Here is a 21204-nt window from a genome sequence, read left to right on the forward strand (position 1 = left end):
TACACCAGACAAGCTCAGTAAAGCATAGAAAATTATTTTAATCCAAAACAATTACGCATTTGACCCAGGTCTGCTTCACACCAGACAGGTGCAACTGTCCTACACCTGATCCCTAGACACAACCGGCATTGAGCAGCATACGATAGGTCCTGACTGTGTACTCAGATGCAGGCTGCCATTGACCCCCACCCCCCCCATCATGTGACCCGGGAACTCACGGTCGGAGAAGGTGGACTGCTCCACGGTGTTGCTGAAGGGTCCGTCCACCTCCAGCCCGTTAGACTGCACCGCCAGCTCATACCGAGTGAAGGGCTTTAGCGCCCCCAGCAGGATCTCCTGGGCAGAGCTGTGTGTGTGCGAGAGAGCGAGAGAGAGAGCGAGAGAGAGCGAGAGAGAGAGAGAGAGAGATGTGGAGGTAAATGGATGGCTCATTCCCCATTGGAAGGAGACACCATCCCAAAAACTTTCTCAAAAAACCCCCAAAAAACACGAAACTGCCAATGCAGAAACAAAACGTGCCGCTACTAGCCTTTGCTCCTTATAACGTAACCTTGGAATTATACGTTTCTATCTGCATTCTAGGTAGTTTTGAGATATGGGTACCATCGAATACCAAAGTGAAAGGGCTCTAAGCAGATACAACCTTTTACATGTTTGCATTTTTTCATTCTTTTAAACTGTATTTTTGTGTAAAACTTGTATTTATGTTACTTTGTATAAACTTTACCCTATAAACAACATATTTATGTATAACAGTAATACTCTGTATAGCTTTGTAACATATGTAGTGCCCTAGTAACTAACAACATATTTCTGGCACCAAATCATTTTTGTCAAAAATGTCAGTTAGAATCATAGAATTCTAACTCTAAGGTCTCGATATATTTATTCCCTTTTAGTGCTCAGCCTATATAGAAACAAGAAAACGGAAAGGAACCTTTAACAATCACCCTCTCACCACGAGTACCCTTGGCACACCCAAACTCCCAGCATGCAGCAGAGAGAGTGAGAGAGTGAGAGAGTGAGAGAGAGAGAGAGAGTGAGAGAGCGAGAACCCTGTGAAATGTCTTTAAATCTGTTACCCACACATCCTTTCCTGAGGCGAAACACACAAACACAGGGTATAAATATTATAAACATACAGGTATATTTAGAAATACGTTGGAAAGAGTATATGGTAAATGGTAAATGGTTGGCATTTATATAGTGCCTTTATCCAAAGCGCTGTACAATTGATGCTTCTCATTCACCTATTCATACACACACTCACACACCGACGGCGATTGGCTGCCATGCAAGGCCCCGACCAGCTCGTCAGGAGCATTTGGGAGTTAGGCGTCTTGCTGAGGGACACTTCGACACAGCCCAGGCAGGGGATCGAACCGGCAACCCTCCGACTGCTCTTACTGACGGCTCTTACTGACGGCTCTTACTGCCTGAGCCATGTCGCCCCAGTATATGACTGTATAAGCTGCGGGGGTCTGACTGGTGTAGCAGCAGACTGACCTGGTGTAGTAGCAGACTGACCTGGTGTAGCAGCGGACTGACCTGGTGTAGGTGGAGACTGACCGGGTGTAGTAGAAGACTGACCTGGTGTGGTAGGACTGACCTGGTGTAGTAGCAGACTGACCTGGTGTAGTAGGAGACTGACCTGGTGTAGGTAGAGACTGACCTGGTGTAGGTGGAGACTGACCTGGTGTAGTAGCAGACTGACCTGGTGTGGTAGGACTGACCTGGTATAGTAGGAGACTGACCTGGTGTAGCAGAAGACTGACCTGGTGTAGTAGAACTGACCTGGTGTAGTAGGACTGACCTGGTGTAGCAGGAGACTGACCTGGTGTAGGTGGAGACTGACCTGGTGTAGTAGCAGACTGACCTGGTGTGGTAGGACTGACCTGGTGTAGCAGGAGACTGACCTGGTGTAGGTGGAGACTGACCTGGTGTAGTAGCAAACTGACCTGGTGTAGAAGGACTGACCTGGTGTAGTTGGACTGACCTGGTGTAGAAGGACTGACCTGGTGTAGAAGGACTGAGCTGGTGTAGAAGGACTGAGCTGGTGTAGTTGGACTGACCTGGTGTAGAAGGACTGACCTGGTGTAGTAGGAGACCAGCGAGGCGTTGCGCAGGCCAGCAGGACTGCAGCGCACCGTGTACTTGACGATGCGCACGTTGCTGGAGCGAGGCTTCTCCCAGCGCAGCCAGATGGACGTGGAGCTGTTGGCCGAGGCCTGCACGATGCTGGGGGGCATGGGGGGCAGGAAGCCCTGCGGGGGGACTGAGAAACGCAGGGAGGGGGTGAGAAACACACCGGGGTTCCTTTCCTTACGGCTTGGAATTATAAGGTTCTATCTGCGGTCAGAGTGGTTTTGAGATATTGAGCTTCAATATTCCAAAGTGAATGGGCTCCAAGCAGATGCAACCTTTAAAATTCTGCATTTTCAACAGTTTTTTTTGTCTAGAACTTTACACATGTATGTATTGCCCTATAAACAACATATTTATGACAAAAAAAATTTTTTAATGTCATTTAGAACCTTATAATTCAAAGGTCTCGAAATTGAAATAGCGTTTTGTTGTAATGCTGCCAGCTGGGATGCCTGCTTCAGTGAGGTTGAAATTCAGCCAAGCATATAGCAGCTCGCTGTGAAAAGGACACGTTTGCCAATGTGTGTGAGCCAATCACGTGCTTATGAATTTTTGCAATGACTACATATATATAGTAGATGAGTCAAACCCCATTTCGCAAAAAATAAGTGGATCTGCGCAAGATATTCAGGTTGTTAAATGCTATTTAATGTCAATTGATTAATGTCTTAGTCAAATAGTTTGCTGTTAATGTACTTTTGTACTATACTATGGTATTATACTGTATATCAACTATAATAACTGCATAAAACTTCCAGAGAAGGAGTAGGAGTAGGAGCTCACAAGGTTCGATCACAAACATGTTCCTTACACAACCCGCACTCCAGACAGACAGTCCAGTCATGAAACGCTCACCTCCTGTGAGGGGAGCCTTCTCCGTCCGCCCTTTCCACACCGCCGCGTAGCCGTCCGTCTGCTTGTTGTAGGCCCACACCCTCACCTCGTACAGACGGTCTGGGGCTGACAAACAGAGACGAGCACTATATACAGGACGACACGGTCTTGAGAACGTACAGGAACAACTCGCCGTGACAGAATGTGAGAGGGTTTCACAGCTGTGAAGAGCGCATGGTTTCAGAAAACACACAACTTTGAAAGCGCTACCATCGCGCAATCACTGATTTGCTACTTAATGCTAATAGGGAACCAAAACGAGCATTAGGAGGAAAGGCACTTTGATGGCACCCAGTGCTGGAGTTTAATTGCTGCTCTATTGAGCGTGTCCACACACTGAAAGAGCCAGTGTTTCACATAATAAAACTGAAGTGAAGTGAAGTGATCCACTGATTGTGTTAGCGGGGCTACTACGAGTGGCACTGCTAGCCCGGCTGTATTACACAGGACTATTTTAATGCCTGAAGGATATACACCTCCCTTTGTATTTCTCCACACTGAGGATTGCCCTCCATGCCCTGCCCCTCCCCCCTCTTACACATGATACCCATGATGTGGAGCATGAAGGGAAAACCAGCCCTAATCCCCCAACAGCATCAGGCAAACGACTCCTGTCGAGAGAGGAACCCTCAAACAGTGGCAAGAAAAACCCCCGATGGGAAGAAATCTTGGGAGGAACCCGACGATAGGGGCACGCCCATCCTTTAAGATTATAAGTCTCATGTATGAAACTAGTAGGTAAACTAGAAAGTCCATACGGAGGGGTGACGGGTCTGGAGTTCACAGGGTGGGGCGGATGACGGATAACCCCCTTGAACAAAATGGCTGAACTAACAGACGGAAGACCGACCAGCGGGTTAATTTGGTGAACGGCGAGCCGCTTGCTGGCCGGTTGGAGTGGCTCACCCAGGCCAGTGACCTCGTGGTGCTTGCTCTTCTTCCTCAGCTTGACGGGCTCGGCCGCCGGCCCCTTCTCGCGCTCGCCTTCGGGGCCCTCCTCATTGGCCGGCTCCTGGAGCTCCGCCTCCCGGCAGCGCAGCTTGTAGCCGGAGATCTGCGTGTTGTTGGGCGGCGTCTGCCACGAGACGTGCAGGGAGTGCATTTTGGCCCGCACCTTCAGCTCGGTGGGAGCGAAGAGCACTGCACGAGGAAAATAAACAAGTGAGCGGGAGGTGGGGCCAGTAGGACCGATATCTAAATCCAGCTCCAAATCGCACCCGAGAGACTCAAGGACACAACTCGCCCAGGAGAAATGCAGTTCACGTTACATTGCTTTGCTCCTTTCTGGTTGAAACTGAAACAAGCAGTCGTGAAGACTAGTGTTGTCATTTCATGTCATTTTAACTCACTGACTGACTGAGTTGTGTGAGCAACTAACAGCAGTAACAACGTTACGCCACTAGAGGCCGTAACAGCCAAACAGTGCTTGTTCAGCTCAGGAGATTCTTGACACCGTGTAACGTGACATTCAAACTGGGACCCAGCTAAATTAATCTAAATTCAACCACCCATATTCATCTAAACATGAGGGCAGCCTATAACCTAGAGGCTAAGGTATTTGACTGGGACCGGAGTTGGTGGCTCAAGCCCTGGTATAGCCACAATAACATCAGCTGTTGTTGCCTTTAACCCCACTTTAGACTAGCAGGGATTGGCTGATTAATCGGTTTGAATAAAAACGTCAGTTAAATAACTGCAATGTAAATATGTGTGAAAAACACGATCCGTGGCGAGGCTGTGGGAGTACCCATGGTGTGGTTGATCTGGGCGGGGGTGCGGTGCAGGGTCCAGTCGGAGGGCGTCCCGAAGCCTGCCCGGGTCCCGGCGGTGATGCGCAGGCGGTACAGCTGGTTTGGGTGCAGGCCTCGCAGGGTGATCTGAGTCTCAGCACCCCCCACCTCCACTGACGTCCCGTTGTCCTCTGGAGGAGAGCCACCGCACACGCATGCACACAGACACGCAGACACACGTACAATCGCACACACACACACACACACATGCATGCATACACACACACATAGACACACGTACAAACGCACACACACACACACATGCGCGCACACACACACAGACACACGTACAAACGCACACACACACACACATGCATGCATACACACACACATGCGCACACACACACACAGACACACGTACAAACACGCGCACACACACACACATGCATGCATACACACACACATGCGCACACACACACACAGACACACGTACAAATGCACGCACACATACACATGCAGACCCAGACACGGACAGACACACACACAAACACACGCACACATAGACAGGCATGCATACACACACACACACATGCGCACACACACACACACACACACACACACACGCAGACACAGACACGGACAGACACACACACAAATGCGCACACACATACACATGCATGCATACATACACATGCGCGCACACACGCACACACGCACACACACACACACACACACACACACACACACACACACACATAGACAGATGTACGCGTGCACACACAGGCACACAGACACACGCACGCACATACATACACAGACACACACACACAAACGCACGCACACACATGCACACATATTGACACACACACGCATTCACACACAGACGTCATACATCTTCATCCTAAACACACTGCCTATACACAAATAGCTTATACTACATATACTGAAGTATTTTTATACTAAATATACCATAGTTTAAAGAGAGGGAAAGCGAGGTCCTATGATTAAATTTAGATGTACAGCACTCATCAGATGCACTAAACTCCTGAACAATGGACAGAGAGAAATAATAAAGACAGCGAGAGTAAGGACCCTCCAAGTTTCAAGCATTAAAAATAACTACATTTGGGACTAAACATAAAAATAAGCAAGAATACAGCTCGTCACAATAAATGACTGTACTGAAAAACAACCAAAAAAGTTTCTCCATCAAATACATTTTCTTTCTAATGTTAGTGAATACAATGCATATTCAGGCTCATAGGTTTACATATATACATATATTTAACATTATCCGATAATTACGCAGAAACAAGGGCCACGTCACGTGGGAAATCGTTTTTACAAACAGCTTGGAAAAATAGCAGTTTGATATTGTCTGTCTGTCTGTCTAAAATATGAATACTTTTTTTTTACTTGAATCAGTCACAAACCAAAAGCTGAGGGATGATATGAAAAGCTGAAAAACAGGAAAAATGTGTGTGTGGGCCTTCAGAAGAGTCCTCCGGCCAGCAGGGGGCGCTCACCCTGCTCCAGGGCGCAGTAGTCGATGCGGTAGCGGGTGATGTCGCCGCGGCTGAGCTGGGAGGAAAGTGGGGGCCACATCAGGCGCACGTCCGTGGAGGAGGTGCTGAAGACGGACAGCTGGGGGGAGGCGCTGGGGACTGACAGGGAGGCGCAAGACAAACCCCGAAAAAATGACGCAAAGACGTAAACACCAGGGGCATTTGGCTGGTGGACATTTTATTTCTTTATTTAACATTATGTTTATTCTCAGAGGCATAACTGGAGGGAGGGACATGGAGCAGCATTAAACCTATTGAACTGACATTTTATTGTATATTGCCAGTGAACAGTCGACAAAGTCTCATTCATGTTAAACGTATCATCATGACAACATGAGAACGGGTAGGTTCATAATGCACAGTGGTTTCTGACAGCTTGCTAGAACTGCTCACAGAAATTATGTCTTGGTCTGTTCCCTGACATCATAATACTCAGTAAGTACACTGCATTAACGTGCTCGTATAGCGTATATGATTATTTTTATCTGTAGCCGGTTCCGTGCGGTTCAAGCGAACGGGGCAGGAGAGGAAGTGATTGACGCACTGCAACGCTTGCGTAACCTTTCACTTGTTTATTTTCCATTGCACCATTGCCTTTTTCCAGGAGTTTGTCTTGACAACCTTTTCCTGGGGTCAGCGGGCGTAATTTTCCCACACAGCACACAATTTCCTTCAGGAAACAAAAATCACTCCTACGTTCTGTATAATTAATTACGTGTTCGCTTCAGCTAATTACCCGATAGAAATGTGAAATGATAAAGATGAATCTAACCTAAACACTAATTTCAGGATATAACAGTTGGAAAAAATAAAATCATATTAGTCCTTTCAGTCCCAAGAGTACCATGTAGCACACTCAAGCATAACTACCACAAACCATACGGCGCTCTAACCCAATACCATTTCAACCAATCAAAATGACCGCTTTGAGCAATTGTTTTGAGCCCCTATTAAATCCCTACTAAATTCTCAACTTTCTTCATTTTCTCATCCAAAGCCAAACCCCCTCGGGATTTGGGTGGAGCCACTTCATATTGGGCTTGGGACTGAAAGGGTCCAATGACACAACACTGCTCACAAATTCGAATCAGGTGAATTTTATATGAATATTTCTCTGCTTCTCGTGGGAGAAAGGGGGTCGTGCAACAACTCCGGTCCCGTCTACGGCCCGACTCCAGAGGAGACCGTGGCTCCTCCCCCTTGTGGCTCACCGTCCTCCAGCATCTCCACGGTGACGGGCGGTGACGGGCGGCTGGCCCCCATGGGCGAGTAGGCCACCACGTAGAAGGTGTAGGCCGTGTGTGGCTGCAGCTCCTTCACGTGGAACTCTGTGGTGTCGTTGTTCACCGCGAACTGGTACTCCATGTTGTTCGACCCTGGAGGAGAGGGGACAGGGGAGCTTTCTGCGACTGACAGGAGGTATTCCGTAAGAGCGCACTCCAAAGGTGAACGGCAAGGGCCAATCCGTTTCAGGATTTTGTGCCAACTTCTGCTCATATCTTATCTGGCATGTGTACGAGTACCGGCTCCAGCTGCAGACTGCAAGTGTATCCTAATGATTTCACTGTGCTCAAGTACAGGCTTAAACCAGGGTCATTTATAGAGCTGTCAGCAAATTAAAAACAAGGCAATTTGTTGGAACAAAAACCAGTATACAGACCAGCTCTCGAGGACTGGAGTTGTGGACCGCTGGTGTACTGATTCCTGGTGGCTCAAAGCTGGCAGCGTGCCCGGCGGACCTGGGTCAGCTAGGTATTCGTTTTGGATTTGAATACTTTACTGCGTTCGACTGATCTTTCCTGGTGCAACTGAGCCAACCGAGAGGACCGGAAAAGAGGGTTTGCACTTTTTGAGAGCATTTCACAGGATGCAATACAACAGTGGTCCTCACACCTGGTCCTGGAGAGCCGCAGGGTGTGCTGGTTTTTGCGTTCATCTTAATATCAGCAACCAATTCAGACCCAGGAACCCAGGTGCAGTGAGTTAATTGATCAATTAAAGCAGTTAATTACACAGTTAAGTGCTGAGCAAAAACAAAAGCCAGTGCACCCTGCGGCTCTCCTGGATCACAAATGTGGACCACTGCAATTCGAGCTCAGTAAAGCGTAGAAAAGCATTTGAATCCAAAACAATTACGCATTTGACCATCAGAGCTAGATCAAGCAAACGTGTGCTCATTGCGGCACTAGTGTGAATGCTGCTCTGTCCTTATGTCCCTCTGTATTGCATCATTACTTATTCTCCTTCATAGCCTTTGTTGCCAACATACTATACTTACAGGACAGGGAATCTGCTGAAAAGCATGATAGTGGGCCAAAAGCAGTTTTAATATATATGTGTAACATATTTAATATGTTACACATAAATACAGTAGCCTGTAGTCTAGTGGCTAAGGTACATGACTGAATTGCTCCATGGGTGAATTGCCCCCTGCTTTGTCCAATTAACCGTAAGTCACTTTGGATAAAAGCGTCAGCTCAATAAGACATTCTGACAAACGGGAGGAGGCCGGGGGCCGCACTCACCGGCCGCGCGCTGGTAGTGCACGGAGAAGCACACTCACCGGCCGCGCGCTGGTAGTGCACGGAGAAGCACACTCACCGGCCGCGCGCTGGTAGTGCACGGAGAAGCACATTCACCGGCCGCGCGCTGGTAGTGCACGGAGAAGCACACTCACCGGCCGCGCGCTGGTAGTGCACGGAGAAGCACACTCACCGGCCGCGCTGGTAGTGCACGGAGAAGCACACTCACCGGCCGCGCGCTGGTAGTGCACGGAGAAGCCCACTCACCGGCCGCGCGCTGGTAGTGCACGGAGAAGCACACTCACCGGCCGCGCGCTGGTAGTGCACGGAGAAGCACACTCACCGGCCGCGCGCTGGTAGTGCACGGAGAAGCACACTCACCGGCCGCGCGCTGGTAGTGCACGGAGAAGCACATTCACCGGCCGCGCGCTGGTAGTGCACGGAGAAGCACACTCACCGGCCGCGCGCTGGTAGTGCACGGAGAAGCACACTCACCGACCGCGCGCTGGTAGTGCACGGAGAAGCACACTCACCGGCCACGCTGGTAGTGCACGGAGAAGCACACTCACCGGCCGCGCGCTGGTAGTGCACGGAGAAGCCCACTCACCGGCCGCGCGCTGGTAGTGCACGGAGAAGCACACTCACCGGCCGCGCGCTGGTAGTGCACGGAGAAGCACACTCACCGGCCGCGCGCTGGTAGTGCACGGAGAAGCACACTCACCGGCCGCGCGCTGGTAGTGCACGGAGAAGCACACTCACCGGCCGCGCGCTGGTAGTGCACGGAGAAGCACACTCACCGGCCGCGCGCTGGTAGTGCACGGAGAAGCACACTCACCGGCCGCGCGCTGGTAGTGCACGGAGAAGCCGATGATCTGGTCGCTGTTGAGCTCGGGCCTCTCCCAGGCCAGCAGGGCGCTGGTGCTGGAGTCGGGCCGGGCCTGGAGGTGCCGGGGCGGGCTGGGCAGGCCCTCGCGCACGATGACGGAGAGCCGGGCCGTGGCGCAGGCCGTGCCCAGCGGGTTGGCGGAGACGCACTGGTAGTACCCGGCGTCCTCCAGGCCCAGCTGGTTGATGAGGAGCACGCCGGGGCTCTGGGTCTTCACCCGCCCGTTGGACAGCACCGGCCGGCCGTTCCGCAGCCAGCGCAGGGCGGGCGGGGGCTCGCCCGAGCTGTTGCACACGAAGCGCGCCGTGTTGCCCCGCGACAGGGACACGGTCTCCGGGGGCTGCAGGATCACCGGGGGGGCTGGGGGGGGGAGAGAGGGGGCTGAGCCTCTCAGGAGGGACAGACAGACACAGTACACAGACAGAAGACAAGCAGCATGTAGACAGATAGATGGACAAACAGAGAAGACAGGCAGCAGACATATACAGTAGACAGACAGATGGATGGACAGACAGAGAAGATAGATGGACATACAGGTGGCAGACAGGCAGACTGGCAGACAGATAGATAGAGGAAACAAGGGGTTTCCAGTGCAGTGTGGTGAACTTCTAAACTCTATATACTGGAGTTAAAAGGCATACTATGCAGGATTTTTTTCCTTGATTCGCGGCGGTGTTTACCATCAAAAACGACTCTGCCTACACCCTCAAGAGGATGGAAGCTCACTAATCAATGAAAGAACTACATATTGTGGTCTTGCTAGCTATGTCGAGTAGCTTTGTAACATTGTATTGCAGACTGCTGTAATCAGGTCACTTTCAAAAATACAGTAATAGCCACATTCATATTAGTCAAGCAGCCAAAAGCATTCAAAACATCCAAGACGAGGCAGCTATCTTTTCAGATATCGAGCTCAAACATGGAAGGCCCACACCCAGAAACATCCCAAATACTTAAAAGTAGACAAGCAAGACATTGGCCAGAAGTGAACAGACACAGGTTGCCAGTATATCACAGTATTGCCTGAGCGTGGTTGTTTTATAATACTTTCAAGGTGAAAAGCTACATAGTACGCCTTTAGCATGGTACGACACACTCACCCAGCACACGCAGTTCGGCGGTGGCGATGACAAACTCCCTGGTCCTGGGCTTGTTGGCGCGACAGACGTAGACGCCCGCGTGTTGGCGTCCCGTGTCCGGGATCAGCAGATTCGTCGCCAGGACGACCACGTCCGTGGCGATGGGCCTCCCGTCTGAAACCGAACCCAGACACAGAAGAGGCGGCGGGTAAAAGTGCGTGCCTGAAAAACAGCCCCCCGCCCTGCCTCAGAGTCCAAGCCCCAGGTTACAGAGAGTCACGGAACAGGCCCCAGGTTACAGAGAGTCACAGAACAGGCCCCAGGTTACAGAGAGTCACAGAACAGGCCCCAGGTTACAGAGAGTCACAGAACAGGTCCGAGGTTACAGAGAGTCACAGAACAGGCCCCAGGTCACAGCGAGTCACAGAACAGGCCCCAGGTTACAGAGAGTCATAGAACAGGCCCCAGGTCACAGAGAGTCACGGAACAGGCCCGAGGTTACAGAGTTGAGGAACGAGGGCGACAGGAGACGGGGTTGTCCTCTGACCACCTCGAGCGTCAGAGGGACCCCAGGATGGAACACGGCGTTGTCACGGTGAAGTCAGAAAGACGAATGACAGAGGGTGCGCGGTGCTTCTCCGCGGTTGGCTGCATTGGCTGCTAGGAGCACGCTCCCTGCTCCCCTGGTCTCCAACCCTGGTCCTGGAGAGCTGCAGGGTCTGTCGGTTTGTTTTGTAGCGAGTAGCGGGAGTATTGGGAGGCTTTCAAGCCGAAAATAAAAAAGGCTAATCCACATGTCCTGAGTGGGCCGTGGGAGCCCAGAGGCGGCGGGGTGTGATTAGGGGCTGGGACACTGATGAGCCAGCGCTAATTAAGCAGAGACCCCCCAGGGCGTGGGTGATGCGCCCTGCATCTGGAGGAGAGCTCCAGTGCCCCAGAACCCAAGAGAGGGGGGGTTCAGGATCTTACGCTTGACATAAATATTCTCCAGCAGATGGGATTTCCTTGTGGGTTTGAACACTAGAAATGCCAGGATTTCTCTTCTAGTCAGAACTGCCAAGCCTGACTGTTCCCGGCATCACGCTCCTCCAGCATTAAAGTGTCGACTCCTGCACCCACAGCGACCTCATTTCACGAGGATCGTGACACCTAATGTCCCAAAGCTATTTTCTTCATGTACAAGATGCAACCAACATGCAATTTCAACATTTATATTTCTAAATTGTAACGGTTTTGTTTTATCAGGCTAAGGCAGAACTGGGTCGAGGCACGGCCAATTACCGGCACACTGAGAAAGGCACTGCAATATGCGAAACAAGACCAAATATAAAACTGAAGAAATAGCTAAAGAAATACAAAGTGCACTATTTTTTTTAAGTAAATTTTTCAGTCATAACGAATTCAGCGCTCTTCTTCCTCCCCGAGCTCCCACCATTACATGCACCATCCCTCTCGGCTCACCGCCCTTTCTGTGATACGTGACCAAGCCAAACAACCTGTCCAAAGGTTCATCGGCACCGCTCCTGAGAGGAACAGAACAGCGCGTATCGAAGGACGGCAGCAGGTCATATTTTGGGAAGTGCGCTCGCGTTCCTAAGCTCCGTAATCGACGCGGCGAATAGGATTTCTGGCGTCGAACGTTACAGCTCAGAAGGAGAGATAACAAAAAGCGTGCTCGCCTGGGCTGTGGTAGACTTTAGCATTGGGAGCAATCTGTTCCATCTGAACCAATATTAACATAATACGAAACAGGGGGGGGGGGGGAAGTACACAGGGATGAGTGACAGCTTGTTACTAGGGCGACCGGGAGAGAGGTCAGCTTGGAAGAGAGGCAGGGGGGGGAATAAAACATTAAAGAAGGGGTTGAACCTACAGTAGGAAGGGTTTGTAAAAGGGAACTCGGTCTGTGTGTGGGGTGGAACAGGGTGTGGCGTACAAACCTTGTCTGCTCCACGACACCAGGGGTTTGGGCTGCCCCTGTGCCATGCACTCGAACACCACGGGCCGTCCCGACAGCACCGTCGTGTTCTGGGGCGGCACCACGATCACCACCTCCTCCAGGGCAGGGCGCGGGCCTGAATCCAATCACAAAAACGCACCGATTGAGAAGCGCACAAGCGACGGGGATAGCTGGGGACAAAGACGCAGGTGTGAGAGCGCCCAGCAGAGGGCAGCACCTCGCTGGGATTCTCCGGCTACGCGCAGGCCGCCAGCCTCAGAGGCTCGCCTGCACGGAAGAACATCATCCGCCGGACCCGCGGTTAACCATTTCATTTCATTTCATTTCATTTTTATTTGTTCCTTTCATGAAAATGCACATTACAATATAAAGTTAACACACAAGTCCACAACACATCTGTCAAATTAATGCTTTTCATGATTGGAAAGGAGCAGAAAGAAGAATATAATTCTTATTTTTTGTCTGCCCCTTACTTGAACACAACATTCTTAGATGGTCTGCCTTTTCCATTAACCTACACCTTCACCCACACCATCACCTACACCCTTAATTCCAACAACATAAAACAGAATAACCTGTAAAATATAAATCATTGTCTAATTTGTCTTTCTTTATACATTTTTTTAAACTGAAAGATATCTGTACAACCCTTTAAATCCTTCTGTTGAGAATTCCAAAGTTTGACGCCGCTAACAGAAACACACATTTGTTTTAAAGTGGTCCTAGCAACCTGATGCTTAAAATCCAATCTCCTTCTATGATTTTCATCTTCTGAGGAAAACACAAACAGTTTTTGCACATTCTTTGGCAATACTCTCTTTTTAGCTTTGAACACAATTAATAATGTCTGCTGTTCAATTATCTCTTTGAGTTTCAATAACCGTGCCTTAACAAATAATCCATTAGTATGTTCTCAGAATTATTCACAAAGTCAAATTTAAACTGCTCTTTTCTGTAGTAAAAGCAATGGCATTGTATTGCTTATATATGTGTTACCCCACACTTCTGCACAATAACACAAATAAGGCAGTATAAGTGAACAGTACAACATTCTCATTGTGTTACAATCTAAAACATATTTCGTTTTGTTCAAAATAAAAATATTCTTGGACACCTTTTTTTTTTTACATGTGATATATGAGATTTCCATGTCAAATTTTCATCCATTATTACACCCAAAAACCTAAACTTGGATACTTTCTCAATGTTAATTCCATCAATAGACAATGAGATGTCATCCTTTTCTTTATTAGCAAACACCATAAACTTAGTTTTTTTCAAATTTAACGATAACTTATTTTCATCAAACCAAGATTTAAGTTTAACCATTTCATTTTCAATATTTTCAGATAAAGTTTTTAAATTATCTCCTGAACAAAAGAAATTTGTATCATCTGCGAACAACACAAACCTCAATAATTTTGAAACTTCACAGATGTCATTTATATATAAAACAAAAAGTTTAGGGCCCAAAACTGAACCTTGTGGGACCCCACATTTAATTTTCATACATTCTGATGTATTACCAGCATATTGCACATATTGTTGTCTATTGTTTAAATAACTAGTTAACCATTTTAGAACAACTCCTCTCACCCCATATGTATTTAACTTAGAAATTAAAATCGAATGGTCTATAGTATCGAATGCTTTTTTTAAATCAATGAATACCCCTATTGTAAATTTCTTTCTATCAATTGCTGTTGTAATTTCTTTTATTATTTCCATTATTGCAAGACCTGTAGACCGGTTTGTCCTAAAACCATATTGACCACACAGCACTCGGGTGGTGCCTTTCAGAGAAAAACAACCAATCTGGAGTCAAAAGTCCCTGCCGATCGCCAAGCCACTTAAGGGGACGAACCATCGGTGAATAGGAGAAACCGAGGAAATATTATTTAGTAAGGGGTCTCTTTTGAATGTGAACACAAATGCAAACATTATGACTTTTGTTTTCGGAACATATGCAAATTAGCATAGGGAGACATTTGCATTAAAACACTTTTTTTGTCTCACTGGATTAAGTCAGAGTTCATTTTTCCATATCGATTTCAGTGTGGTGCTTGATTTACTTAAGGCAGCTGGCATAAAAACATATAAATGAACTACTTAAAGTTGTTTGTGATCATTGGTCCATATATTTTATGAAGCTCCAGCCAAAATCGCCCCATTTCAACTGTGGTGCCTTCCCCGTAACCCTTTAAGGGGTAAGACCACAAACATGCGATTAGATTGCTCTTAACTGAACACTTCGATGCTGAAGTAACAACCAAGACCGGTAACTGAAATAATTTGAGTTATAGAACACTGACTTTTGTATTTTGAAAAACGTTCCAAAAAAAAAAAACTACTACTGAACGGCTTAAATAGGGAGAAAGCGAAACAGGTGTGAGAGGGGGAGAAACAGCAAAACGTGTCTCGCTATTCACACTATTACGAACGAGTACATACGTAAATAAAACATTTTCTCAGACAAGCGGAACTGAGCATTAGCATGCAAAATGGATCCTTATATTAAGTGCTTTGGAGTCTGTAAGTAATCATGCTCGTGAAAAGACCGCACAGATTCATCGCAGGCTCAAATATTGTCAAAACCAGCATTGTGATGATGACTCGTCGGCATTCTTCCTGGGAAACAGTAAGCACTTTATAAATTAGTAATCGCGATTTCATACAGCGGCGCTTGATTATGCATGGAGGCCGAGGGTTTTAAGTGGGTCAGCTTCAATTCTCTGCACGGTCAGGACATGGCTACTAAGAGCTGTGTGTGTGTGTGGCTGCGTTTCTCCCAACGCTAGCTCTTAAAAAGTGGACAGTAAGCGTGAGACCCTCATCTACGTATCTGCAGACACGCGTTTCGGCGCAGAAATTAATCATTACATCTTCAGCACACATGCACATGCGTGAATGCAGGTGCGTTTACTGTAAATCACCGTGCGGCGGTTTATGAGCGTATTTGCACTGCTTTATGAGAGTATATCGGTGGTTTCCCAGCTGTGGGTGGTGAGAGGGGTTGATGTGGGTCACATGTTTTTTTTTTTTTTTTACAGTATGACATACATTCCCCGGTTCCATGTACACCAGTCAAATTAAGCAGTTACGTGAACTGCAACTGCTGCAACCAACTTGCAGTTGCTTTGACACAAAATTAAAAAAAACATTTTAGTTTGGTACAGAAAATAATCTCCCCTGACAAGACCCCAGCCAACATTTACTCCCCCCTTATTTTCCCAGGAACAAACGTGCCCCCCCCCCCCCCCCCCATCCTATGTTCTCATCAGATTAAGCTACAGGGTTCACATTTCTCTCCATGTGGTCACTTCTATCAATTGGAACTGTATGTCCCTCTGGGGATTTCAGACTACTTTCCTCTGGTAATGGTTATGCAAATTGTTGTACGTCGCTCTGGATAAGAGCTTCTGCCTGTAATGTAATGTAAATGTTGGCACATGCTCCACCTTCATTGCGGGCAGGGACACTTCCTACGGTCTGTGACAGGCATCAGCAACTCGTGGCCCTTGAGGGCCAACAACTGCCGCTTTCCGCCCTCCCTTCACCTGGGAGTCTGACGTGAAGACTAATTACCCGGCAGAAAAGTAACCAGGGCTGCAATTGGATTCGAGGGTCAGAGTTGATGAGTTGTAGCAGACTCCTCTGGGTCTAGGATGCAGGCCGGTTGCTCCATGCAACGGACTGATAGCTCCTCTCCACAAGGGAGAAGAACACTGGGCTCATTCCAATCGCTTATTTTTCCTCCTTTCTCTTATTTTCCCTGCTCCTGGCCCAATCGATCAAGGTCCGCCATCTTTAAGGACATTCCGACCCGTTAAATGTTCCTTCTGAAGAGCTAGATGTAGACGTAGAACTTAGGAATTCCCAATCTTGCAACGAAGAGCAAGGAAACACGAGCACATCCTTTGCAGAACTATTTTTTTCAGAAAGTGTGACGTATAGATGATCGACCTGTGGATCCACCTCTCCCCTTATGCCAAGTCTGTAACTGATGTGGCTTTGAATTGATGTTTGAAGGAGCAAGATCATTCCATTTGCCCAATTCAGGCCATCTTCACTTTATTTGTCTAGCCTTTTTTCTAGCCACTCCCGATGGGTGGAGTTAACGAGTTGAAAAATGAGCAAGGTAAAAAAAAAAAAAAAAAAGATTAAAAAAAAGAAAATTAAGCGATTGGAATGAGCCCACTGTTCCTGACTATCCCATAGTGCACCTCAAACCAATCATCCAATTCCACTAGCTCCTTTTTAAAACCCCATTCATACAGCTATTGACCAAGTAATGAATGCTTTATGGCTTGGCAGATCAATACCTTTGCCCACACAAACAAAGCATGAACGCTTTTATGGAATTTGGACAGCACTTATTGAGACGGTAATGACGATCATTTAATTTAATTGGATTTCAACTCGAACGAGACAAACACTTTCTGTTTGAAATCACCCTACCGTTAAACCACTACATGATGCGGTTTTATACATTTTCGACATTTCGAGTCGCCATTGTGTTATTAGCCGAGGCATTATCCAGCGCTTTGATCTCCGATGCGATCGTGTTCGCTCTCGTGTCAGCGATATGGTGGGGCAGAGACAGACCTGCGTTCAAATAGCATTAGCTGTGGATTCAAATACTTTTCCGTGCTCTGTCGATCTGGGGGAGACTCCTTACCTGGACAACTTCACAGGGGCTCGCCCGAAATAAGAGCCCTGCACTCTGTTTAACGGACAGGGGAGGCTGACGTTTCGACGTGGAAAACAGAATCGAGGGCTGGCGCGTCGGGTCTTACCTGCGGTGACGGTGAGCTCAGCTTCCTGGCTGAAGCGCTTCTGGGCGGAGCTGGACGCCACGCAGCGGTAAGCCCCCGCATCCTCGCCCCGCACCCCCAGGATCTGCAGAACGCCGTTCGGGAGGGAGATGACCCTGCGGACGCAAGGGGGGGGGTTAGTGCGTGTGGACCGGCCCGCAGGCCTCCGGCTCCATCCCGGAGCTCCTCCTTTACCGCTCAAACGCAGCTCCCTCGTCCCGTCGTTGGAATTGCTCTTAAACCCTGCCCTCTGGGTCCTCTCAGTTGGTTCAATTGCAACATGCAAGAACGATCAAGTACAGAAATCCAAAACAATTACTGCATTTGACCCAGGTCTGCTGCCCAATCCTCCGCAGTGGGCCATCTGTCCTGAAGCAAGGCCTCCAGAGAGGTTGGCCAGCCTGCCTGGCTCCACAGCCTAGGGAGAGATGCCCCAGGGCAGCACCATTCACACAGGGTACAGAGGTCTTTGCTGCAAGGGCCCGTCCACACCAAGAACCATAACCACAACCAGAACTATAACGATAAATATGTGAGCATCCACACGATGAACGATAACATTGTCAATATCCTCTCAGCTGTGTCGTCTGCCATTTTTTGCGTGAAGCCCTGTAAATGTGGATGGGTTTTGATTGGCTGACAGCGTTTTATCGTTCATGCAGCTAGAATAAATTGCTCTGAAAGTGATATCACTATGATATCATCATCGTTATAGTTGTGGTGTGGACTCCACCGTTCACTTGACATATCGTTTTTATTAGTTATCGTTCTTGGTGTGGACTGGAAGAGCATCTCTGAACACACAACGCATCAAACCTCTTAAGTGGATAGGCCACAGCAACAGAAGAAAATAAATCTACTAAACACCTAATGAAGTAGCCACTGTATGCACCAACTAAAGTAGTTGACAAACTGTTCAACTTGCCTCACCTGCCTTCGCCTGCTTTCTCTCTCCGAACCGACTGCCGATTTTAAGGTGAAAAAGACCTGCTACCCTGCGTCTGTGTGAGGGCAAGGGTGAACGGCGGTGCCCCTGTGAGATTGGGGACGGGTCACAGAGGAAGGCAGGGCCTGCCCTGAGTTACGCTCTCCCTCCCCGGTGCACGTCCCTGTAGGGTGACGCACGGAGAAGGAGCCCTGTGATAAACCAAGCCCCCAAGCCCTGCTGGTCCAAAGAGCGAGAGAGAGAGGGAGTGAGTGAGAGAGAGGGGGGGAGAGAGGGGGAAAGAGAGAGAGGGGGGAAGCGAGGGGGGGGGGGGAGAGACAGGGGGAGAGGAACAGAGACATATGTCTCAGAAAGAGAACAAACCTGACGCTGAAGCTCCTGATCTAGGTCACCGGGCGTCCAGCGTTGTTGCACAACAGCAGTTCAGCTCGATGGCCGCGTGTTGTGCTCACACTTGTCAATATTTATCTCTCTTCCTCCACACCTGCCCGCCCCTCACCCCCCCCACGCCGACCCCACCCCCTTCCCCGCCCTGTGGGCGAGACCAGGAAGAGGTCGAGTTCCATTCAGACCGGGGCCCATCTGCCACCTCCCAGGCCTAGACCAAAAAGAAACCCAATAACGTCTACGCGTTATGGCTCAACACGCACCCTTCTCTCAAAAGGCAAAGTGTACCGTACGCGGTCGATGGACAAGCAGAACAGGGCGCCCCCTACTGGCCGTGGGGTTCACGCAGCCAGCTGCGCACCTCAGCGGAGTCACAGAAGCGAAGAGATCTGAGGGGATTGCATATGAAGTCCAGGGTCACGTAGGGACAGGCTCATTAAAGCCACGTAACTGAAATAGCAGATCGATGACACCAGCGATGCACCGGTGTAAATATAGGACTCGGGTATGAACTGGACACGGTCCCGAACTGTATGGGGGAATATTAATAGCACGTCAGTGTGTGTGTGTGTGTGTTTGCGTACGAGTGTGTCGACGAGGGCGTGCGCACATGTGCGTGTACGCTTGCGCATGTGTGTGTGGGTGCGTGTGTATATTTAAGTATGCGCAAACGTGTGAACCGTTTCCATGTCTGTCCGTGCGTGCGCTTCCAGAGTTTTGAAATGTCTTGGTTACCGAGGCGAGAGGCTAAAAGCGGTTCCTGTGTCCCGTGACGCTTCGCGCCCGTCGCAAACCCAGGCCAATGTTTACAGAGACGCCGCGTCACCCGCCCGACGTTTCGCCTTCCTCCATCTGTCGCCTTCTTCTGCAGCCTCCAACTCCCCGGGCTCCGACACACATCCCTCTCTCTCTCTCCGTCTCTCCCTCTGTCTCTCCATCTCTCCATCCCTCTCTCCCTCTGGCTCTCTCTCTCCCTCTCTCTCGCTCTCCCTCTCTCTCGCTCGCTCTCTCGCTCTCTCTGGCTCTGTGTCTCTCTCTCTCCCTCTCTCCCTCTCTCTCCCTCTCTCTCGCTCTCCCTCTCTCTCGCTCTCGCTCTCTCTCGCTCTCTCTGGCTCTGTGTCTCTCTCTCTCTCGCTCGCTCTCTCGCTCTCTCTGGCTCTGTGTCTCTCTCTCTCCGTCTTTGTCTCTCTCCGTCTCTCCCTTTCTCTCTCTCTCCCTTCCTCTCCCTTCAGGGAGAGGCTGTGCCCTCGAGCTGAACCCTCGCTCCGTCTGTGCGAAGGGCTTGTTATTTTCGGTTTGCGGTGACCGTGAGCTGCCCAGAGTCCCACCGAGTGTCGTGTAAAACAAACTGCCGCACGGCGCGGCGTGATTTCAACACGGGCCGTCTCGCGCCGTACGCTAGACGCAACGCTTCATCAAATTAATAAGCTGTGAAGGCCCTTCATATACTTTTACGACATGTCCTAGAAACTTAAAAATACAGCAGCGTGCACAGTGTGTGTGAATATCGTGGTGTAAAGTAGGGAGATGTCCACCAGGGGGCCTACTCACAGCTAGAGCAGCGGCTGTGGCCAATTAATAATTCATTATAATAATGTGTTATTTTGCTCACGCTTTTAACCAAAACAACTTACAGTTGATTAAACTAAGCAGGGAACAATCCCCCTGGAGCAATGCAAGGTTAAGGGCCTTGCTCAAGCGCCCAACAGCTGTGCAGATCTTACCATGGCTACATTGGGGCTTGAGCCACCAACCTTCCGGGTCTCAGTCAAGCATCTTATCCATTAGACTACAGGCTACCAAATGTAGTCACCACAGCGAAATGGGGAGACTGTTTTTCTGGCTTTTGTTGTGGACTTGTTTTTTAACTTTCATTTTCTGCCCTGCGGCACGGATGGCGCAGTGGGTAGCACTGCCGCCTCACAGCAAGGAGGTCCTGGGTTCGAATCCCCGTCGGCCGGGGCCTCTCTGTGCGGAGTTTGCATGTTCTCCCCGTGTCTGCGTGGGTTTCCTCCGGGTACTCCGGTTTCCTCCCACAGTCCAAAGACATGCAGGTTAGGCTGATTGGAGAGTCTAAATTTCCCGTAGGTATGAGTGTGTGAGTGAATGGTGTGTGTGCCCTGTGATGGACTGGCGACCTGTCCAGGGTGTATTCCTGCCTTTCGCCCAATGTATGCTGGGATAGGCTCCAGCCCCCCCTGCGACCCTGTTCAGGATAAGCGGGTTCAGATAATGGATGGATGGATGGATTTTCTGCCCTGCCGTGACCCGTTTTA

At 49.3% G+C, this 21204-nt stretch overlaps 1 protein-coding gene across 2 annotated transcripts in view; it reads right to left on the reverse strand.

The window, feature by feature from the left end:
- igdcc4 (immunoglobulin superfamily, DCC subclass, member 4) overlaps positions 1-18998 on the reverse strand; it is a 44398-nt gene extending 25400 nt beyond the window's left edge. Inside the window, exons 1-12 of one of the 2 annotated variants that reach the window (XM_061246773.1) lie at positions 18905-18998; positions 17578-17711; positions 12762-12896; positions 10843-10995; positions 9692-10102; positions 7546-7710; positions 6296-6433; positions 4787-4960; positions 3946-4179; positions 3001-3105; positions 2092-2275; positions 219-346 (exon numbers count right to left, since the gene is read on the reverse strand). In XM_061246773.1, the coding sequence (XP_061102757.1) occupies positions 219-346; positions 2092-2275; positions 3001-3105; positions 3946-4179; positions 4787-4960; positions 6296-6433; positions 7546-7710; positions 9692-10102; positions 10843-10995; positions 12762-12807 (1738 nt within the window). In that variant the 5' untranslated portion in view covers positions 12808-12896; positions 17578-17711; positions 18905-18998. Of the gene's footprint in view, positions 1-218; positions 347-2091; positions 2276-3000; positions 3106-3945; positions 4180-4786; positions 4961-6295; positions 6434-7545; positions 7711-9691; positions 10103-10842; positions 10996-12761; positions 12897-17577; positions 17712-18525; positions 18693-18904 lie in introns of those variants that run through there. The other variant, XM_061246774.1, reaches the window with a different exon arrangement.
- Positions 18999-21204: the final 2206 nt, after the last annotated feature.

Source organism: Conger conger, chromosome 6, assembly GCF_963514075.1.
Source record: "Conger conger chromosome 6, fConCon1.1, whole genome shotgun sequence".
Classification (NCBI taxonomy): Eukaryota; Metazoa; Chordata; class Actinopteri; order Anguilliformes; family Congridae; genus Conger; species Conger conger.